This window comes from Leishmania donovani, chromosome 34 (genome assembly GCF_000227135.1).
Source record: "Leishmania donovani BPK282A1 complete genome, chromosome 34".
NCBI lineage: Eukaryota > Euglenozoa > Kinetoplastea > Trypanosomatida > Trypanosomatidae > Leishmania > Leishmania donovani.
This window is the reverse complement of record NC_018261.1, coordinates 382,831-390,204: the sequence shown is the minus strand read 5'-3', so window position 1 is coordinate 390,204 and position 7,374 is coordinate 382,831. Positions and strand designations below refer to the sequence as shown.

The window sequence follows — 7,374 nt, the reverse complement described above, 5'->3', positions numbered from 1 at the left end:
GTGTGTGTGTGTGTGTGTGTGGCGGGGGGGGGGGAGGGGGTAGCGCTTCAAGACAAGACATTGTGTCGCAATGAAGTGCGCTCCGCCAGTTTGGTGGTGGGATGAAAGCATAGGGTCGCTGCAAGTCAAAACAAAAGAGGAAAAGAAACGGAGGTGATGATGTCCAACGCGACATCCAACGCGCACAAGCCACAAGACGGCTTGCAAATATATATATATATATATATCTTGATGGTCCAACACACAAGCACTCACCACGGCGGCAGCAGCCACCGTTTTTCGTTTTCTGCGCCGCACGGCTCCACTCCCGGCTGGCCGTTATATCACCCAGTTGGAAGAGCGCTGCAGTCCGTCCAAGACATCGGCCAAATACACTCGAAGTGCCCTGTCGTGCAGCCGTTCCGAGTCGCCCGCGCCAGCAGTGCCATCGGAGATAGGAAACAGCAGTGGCGTCTCCGACAGCTCCGCGATGCCGGCATGCAGAGTGCGGCGGGGCGCATCGCCCAGCATGCGAGGCAAGATCCCGTGTCGCTTCGTTTCCTCCTCGACCAGCTCCTCGCCACCTGCGCCATTACACACCCACGACGTCCCCGCACGCGCCATGATGCCCCGCTGCACGCTCATCGGCCGTGTCATCAGAAAATGCGCGCGGGAGTCCGTCACAGTTGGCTGCTCCACTGGCACTGATCCGTCTCTGAGGAACTGCTCGCGCGCGGCGTGCGTGTGATCATAATAGAGAAGGGCGAAGTGCGTGCGGAGGCCACCGAGCAGGGGCTGGAGGTCAGCCACCGTCGACACTCGCCTCGAGCGCAGCAGCTGCTGCACAATGTACTCACGGTCATCGGCAGAGAGAAAGTAGCGGCGTCGGTCGGCCCAAAGCAGGAGCTGGTCGGCCCACACAGAGCGCAGCGGCAGGCCCAGGTCGTCGACGGCGTGGCGGTACACCGTGATGAACTCTGGCGCCTCCACTCGCAGGTACAGCTTCAGCAGCCGTGAGACGATCGGCGTTGTCATGGGTACCTTTGCCTCCTCCATCCTCGCCAGCACCTCGGCCGCCCGCTGCGCCGGACACATGGAGTTGTGAGCCTCTTGCAGAAGGCAGCTGTAATAGAACTCGTCGGTGCAATGCAGCACCTGCGTGTCGCGCGCGGGCTGGAGGTAGTCTTGCTCGTAGCGTGGTAGCTGGCACTTGGAGAGCGCGTTGAGTGAGGTTTGCAAGAGGTACTCCAGTGTGCACACCTCAGCAGTCGTGTAGCCCCTGCCGCTACTGCCGTCACTGCCTGTAGGACTGGCCAGTCGCTCCAAGGCGTAGCTGTACACCGCGAGCACCACGTCCGCCGCCCGCACGGCACCAGCGGAGATGAGAAGCACCGTCCACATGTGCGCCTTTATCTGCGAGACGGCCCCTGCTGCGATGAGCGCTCGCGCGAGGCGCACTACGTGGTGGTTTTCCTTGGCCGCCTGCAGCATAGAAAGGAGTCGGTGAAGGAGAAGCTCCGTCAAGGCAAAGCCAGCCGTGGCAGTGCTGAAGCCGACCTTGCCACCATGAACACCGGAAGAAACGGTTACTGGGTGACTCGGTGGAGAAAGAGGAGCAGACATACCCAGGTCGCTGCTTGCGGCAGAGGCGGCAGATGTTGCCGGTGGCAGTGCACGCGGCACAGCATCGACTGCTTCCCGTGACGTCTTGAAAGTGGTGGCTGCCGCCACGCTACTGACTCGAGGCCCCCTTCCGTCCTCTGTCCCGAGCAGCAACACCGTCTCCGCACCTATGTCCTCGCCGTCCGCGAGTGGTGGACAACCAAGAAGGCGTCTCGCCTCGGTGAAGTAGAGCAGCGCTTCGGGGACAAGCCGCCCTGCGGCACACGTATCGATGAGCGCGGCGTAGAACACCTGCACCTCGTCCTCGCTGTACGCGAGCAGGTTCGCGCCGCCAGCCCCGGCTGCAGAGGACAGCGACGACGCGGCATCACTTGTTTCACGTCGCACACTCCACGACAGTGGCTGTGGTGACCACAGAATCCTCTCCTCCTTGCAGAACTGGTAGAAGGCGAACTCGCCATCATCGTCGAGGGAGGCGTAGCGAACAAAGTTCAGTGCCTCGGCCAGCAACTCCGAGGACTGCCTCTCCGATAGCGCCGGTGTTGTCGTTGAAGAGGATGAGTGCTCGTGCCAAGAAGGCTGCCCGTTCGCCGCTGCAGCCAGCACCGCCACGGCTGCCTCCCTCCGCACGGAAGCCACCTGCCGGCACGCATCCAGAATCGCCAGAGCGTCGGCAAGCGCCTGCTCCTTGCACCCTTTCACCGCCTGCGTACTGGTCGCCTCGGCGCACTTGTAGTACTCTGCCAAGCATAATGCGCGCCACAAGCAACGCACCAGCGACAGCTCTGTCGCCACCTCGCGCGGCGTGCGAACCGCCAACGACCGCAAAACCTTCGCGGCCGCGGGGCTTGCATCTCCTGTGGCGGCGTCATGCCCTTCTGCATGCAGAGGCGCCAGCAATTGCGTGACGCAGTAGGAGGCCAGTCGTGTGAGCTCCGAGGTGCGCTGTGTGGCGTACGCGCTATCCACCACGAACGCGCTTACAAGCACCGCAGCATCGGCGGCCAAATTGGTGCCGCTGCCGCTCGCTGTAGAAATGCCGACGTGCCCGCGGGCATCCGGCTGCCCGGCCCCGGTGACAGAACCATTAGTTAGAGGAGCACAGGGAGTCCGTAGCATGAGCGCTGCGGCGGGCATGTGCTCTCGGGCGGCGTGGTAGAGCTCGATGCATGTCTCATGCATGTCAGCTGCGTTCGCGACTTGAAGGTGGTCTTGAACCGTCTTGGTAGACGCGTACGCCAAACGCTGAGGCTTCATGAACTCCTTAAGATGCGCGTAGAGCAGCGGCCGCTGCGCAGCAACAAAGTTGGAGCGACTGAATCGGTGTATGCGCTGGATTAGGTCATCGCTCGAGAGAAGAGAAAGCTCCCGAGCTAGAGCAGGTGAAACGGTACCGCTGATGACGGCCTTGGCACCGTCGTCAACGTCTTCTCGAGCTCCATACGAGGCGGCACAAGAGGAACGGCTCGACGTAGACTCCGCGTCCGCGATGCGCACAAGTGGCGGCATCATAGGAATGCGCAGCAGCCGCGAAGGATGAAATGCCGCGCCAGCGACAGTGGCGGTATCCAGCGGCCCGGCGCATCTGATAAAATTTCGAGATGCTTGCGCCGAGCGCCAGCTGACATGACCAGAATCACCGGCGCTGGGACGGTCGTGTGGAATGTGGTGAAAAGCTGCGTTATACCGGCATATGGTGGCCGTTGCGGGCCCTGCGCTCGACTGCGCCAGCCGGCACGCGGCTCGTCTTCCCCACCCTTGCAGGGGTGTGAACAGCAAACAAGTGCCTCCGGGTGTGTGACACCCGTTCGGGCTCATCTTGCCTGCCTCGCACGTTCGTACTTTGCCTGCCCCGTTTCTTGTGCGCTCGCTCCGAATCATCATCAGCACACACGAGCACACAAGCCAAGAAGGGAGAAGCATAGCCAGAGCCGAGGAGGTGTCACGTGCAGAGAATAAGGCGAGCAAGAAGGTGGTTCGAAGCGCGAGAAGGTGGCGAGAGCGAGATAGACGGTGCCCTGGAGCAGATCGTACTTTGTCCGCCTGTCAGCTTGCTTGGGAGAAGCAGAGCACGTATTGCATCTCATGAGCAATAGGCGGTGGCCATATACGCCGAGCAGCAAGCCTCACCGCTACCTGTGCTGCCAAACTTGCTGCAGCTTGGGTGGATGCTGTTGCGCCGAAAGCCACATCCCGTTGTCGGGATTCTGCGAGAAAGCGAGAGAAACGAAACGGCAGCGCCAAAGCCGGCGCTGCGCAGATCAGCCACTGACAAGAGCGAGCGTCTACGCATCCGAGACATGCGCCTTGCCGACAGGTGCAAGCCATTCGTGGGCCCCTCGCTTCGTGAGCCTCTTGTTTTTACTGTGTTTTTGCCTTCTCTCTGTGTGCGCGTGGCGTGTGCGGTGTGAGTCTGCCTCCAGGGGATGCTTGGACTTGCACATACTCGGATGCCTGCATGTGTTAGGCCAGGATGTGCAAGTAAACCGCCAGACAAGAACCGCAAAAAAAAAACTCGAAGCTTGTTTTTTCTTGTCGGCGTCACCATAACGCAAAAAACGGCTGCCAGCCCACACGGAAACACCTTCACGCAGAGATAGGGAGGGAAAGAGGAGCAGGGCCATGAAAACGCACGCACATGCCCACACAAACACCGCAGATCCGTTCACCGTAGCCGCAGAGATCAACGGCAGACAGAACCAGAACAAAAAAAAGGTGATCCACGACAAGATAGCCAGCGAACAACACAGAGCCGTACAAAGAGAGAGGAAGAACAGCGTGCAACGTCGCCGTCCGTGACGGCGCTATCAACAAAAGGAGCAGCAGCAAGAAGGGAAAGCCTTCGCAGATGGGGCTACTCCTCCTCATCATCCGCTTTCTCCTGTGGGTCTTTCCTGATGCCCTTGAGAGCCGACATGATGTCCATCAGGTTCAGCTTTGTCGCTGGTGCAGGGACTGGCGCCGGCGCAGGCTCATCCTCGGCTTCCCTGCCGACAGCCTCTTCGCTGACGGTATCGTCGTTGGCATCCGCGTTGCCCTCATCCTCTTCCTCACCATCCTCCTCATCACCCATGGCACCCCCCTCGTCAGCGAGCGGGGTCGTCAGCTCATCCTCAGCCGTCTGAGCTCCCTCCTCGTCTTCCACATTCCTCTCTCCCTCTTCTACCAACTCGGCCACGGCGGCCGACGCTTCTGCGGCTGGCGCCACCTTCAACTTCTTCCTCGGCTGGCGAGGAACAGGGCGCCTCCGCGCGGGAACATATGCTCTAAACAACTGCTCCAGCGGGCCGTTATGCCACAGCTGCCACTCCGCGCTGTTTGGGCTGTCGCGCCGCCGACGCACCCACGCCGCCCAGGCACCGTCCTTGTCCTCCAGGTCACCCTCGAAGCGCTCGCGCGGCGGCGGGTCAGAAACGTCGGGGAGGTCGTACACCTCCTGGTGCAGAAGGCGGCACGTCTGGACACCGCCCGCGGTGATTGTGCCGCGATCACGGCGAGCATTACGCCCCCCCTGGCTGTGGTGGTGGTGTTTGTGATGCTGCTGGTGTTGGCCGCCGTGGCCATGCCGATTATTATTACGATTCCCACTGGGGCGGCCGCCTCCGCCACCACCTACGGGGGCGCCACCGATGGGGCTACTACGTCCGCGGCACAGCCCCATCAGGTACGCCACGCACAGATCAGCAGGCGCATTACGGAACAGACACGTCTCGCCGTGCTGGCACACGCCCCACACGCGCAGGCAAGGGTGGGTGCCAACCGGGGTGCCGGCGCTGCCCTGAGCGAGTGCCTCGTCTATCGTTGGGCCTCCACGCCGTCCACCCACCGCATCACCGCCGCGGCTGCGACCACCAGCCGCGATGCTCATGGCAATGGCTGGCAGCTTGCCCAGGTTAGTCGCCCTGTCGCCACCCGCTAGCATGGGAGCGGCCATGCGCTCGCCTGACGGAGCCACCGCCTCCGCGGGTCGCTCCAGCACGTCATTGGGCATCTCCATTACATGAGAAGGCTTATAGTTGAGCCACGACAGCAGTGATGGGAAGGGCACCACCCTGCTCGGCGTGTACGTGCGCGGCCGAATGATGCGGGTGAAGCAGGCCGCGCACAGCATGATGCGGTTCTTCAAGTCGATAGCCACGCTGTCCGACTCGACATTGTCGCGTCGGCACTTCACACAGCCGAAGCAGACACGCTCAGGGAACTGGAAGAGTTGCGTGTGCAGCGCTGCCTTGACATTGGCATCCGGCGGGAGCTTCTTGACGCGCGCACGAAACGAGGAAAAGTTGTTGATGGTGAGTCGCGCTGGACGATGACCACCGGCAGCCGGTGCAGCACCACCACCAGCGGTGTTCGCCGCCGCCGCCCGTGCGACGGCAGTGGCTGCTGTCGGCGAAGACGCCGTGGGGACAAGCGAGCCCGACGGCTTCGCGTACGGCACCGACAACGGCGCGGCGTAAGGGCGAGAGGGCTGCGGTTCCTTTGGCATTCTGTGAAGCTGCACAGCCGAGCCGTGGAAGATGATGATAATGCGATGCATCACACAACGGGAGAGTCGAGGGACACGAAGATGGTGGGCAGGCAGTGGAAGAAGAGAGCTTGCGATGCATGTCTGCGCAAGAGTGCCGGTGAGGGCAGCTTGAGGGAATCTGAAAGTGCATCTAGCGGAAAGGCGTGACCTTGCAAGGCAAGTTGCGAAAGGCATGCGTGAGTAGCGGTAGAAACACCTTGTGTGTGTGTGTGTGTGGAGGAGGGCGGAGTCCGGAACAGCCGATGAAAGAGGAAGAAACTGCACAACTCTTTCCGGCCACGCACGGCTTCCTTTTCTTCCTGTCTCTCCCTCGCCGGCCTGTCGCTCGCACTTTCCTGTTGTCAAGCTGCTCATGGATCTTCTTTTCCTCCCTTTGCTTTGCTGCTTGTTTGATAGAAATGAGAGTGCGCGAGAGCGCACGCACACAGAAAAAAAAAGGGAAACGAGAAAGGAAAGACGCAAGTCGAGCTCACCATAGCCACACACAGACAGACGCACACCAACGCCAACACCAACAATACGCGCACGCATACACATACACAGTTATATATATATATATATAACTGTGTCCACCGCGGGACAGGAAAACAGAGGGAGATGGGGGAAAGAAAGCAGCCGACATGGAAGGTGTGTTGGAGAGGCGCAGCCAGCGTTTGGCCGAAGCGAGTGCACAAGGATAGAGCACGAATGAGCAGAGGGACAGCAGTGACGTTTCCGCAGGCCCGCTGCGCCTCGTGAACCTCAATTTTCGTTCGCCCCAAAGTGTTCACCCTTTAACGCGTCAGCAGCTCGTGCGACCTCTCCGTCCCGCTCCCCCTTCCAACAACGTCATGACGGCTCAGAACCGTGCGAGGTGATCGTGTCGATGTGTGTCTGTGAGCACGGAAGCGTGTGCTAGCCGATCGCCGTCAGCTTACGCGTAGCCGAACTTCTTCAGCACCTCCACGTTGTGCTTGGGCATCTTGGCGAGCGCCTCCTTGCGGGCCGCCTTCCACGCCTCGCGGAGCTTCGCCTGCTTTTCGTGGTGGCGGGACGCCTTCTCCACGCGAGCCTTCTCGAGATTGGCGACGACGTCGCTGTACTTCCAGCCCACGTGCTTGCACATGTTGCCGAGCACCGTGTAGGGACGCTCCGAGCGGTAGCACACATGGCGCTGGGCGCGCGGGATCACCACGCGCCCGCCCGTGCGCACCACGTTGGGCGGAATTCCCTCGTAGGCCACCAGCGAGTTAAGCGCCTTCATG

General features: G+C 61.2%; 2 protein-coding genes across 2 annotated transcripts; both read right to left on the bottom strand.

Annotated features, from left to right (window-relative positions):
* Positions 1-318: 318 nt before the first annotated feature.
* On the bottom strand, positions 319-3,111 carry LDBPK_340930 (hypothetical protein, conserved; the record flags this gene model as incomplete). The annotated part of the gene is made up of 1 exon (XM_003864208.1): positions 319-3,111. The coding sequence occupies one exon, from the start codon at positions 3,109-3,111 to the stop codon at positions 319-321; it is 2,793 nt and encodes a 930-aa protein (XP_003864256.1).
* A 1,345-nt stretch (positions 3,112-4,456) lies between these two features.
* Positions 4,457-6,139, bottom strand: LDBPK_340920 (hypothetical protein, conserved; the record flags this gene model as incomplete). Its single annotated transcript, XM_003864207.1, has 1 exon — positions 4,457-6,139. One exon carries the CDS (start codon positions 6,137-6,139, stop codon positions 4,457-4,459), a length of 1,683 nt encoding a protein of 560 aa, XP_003864255.1.
* Positions 6,140-7,374: the final 1,235 nt, after the last annotated feature.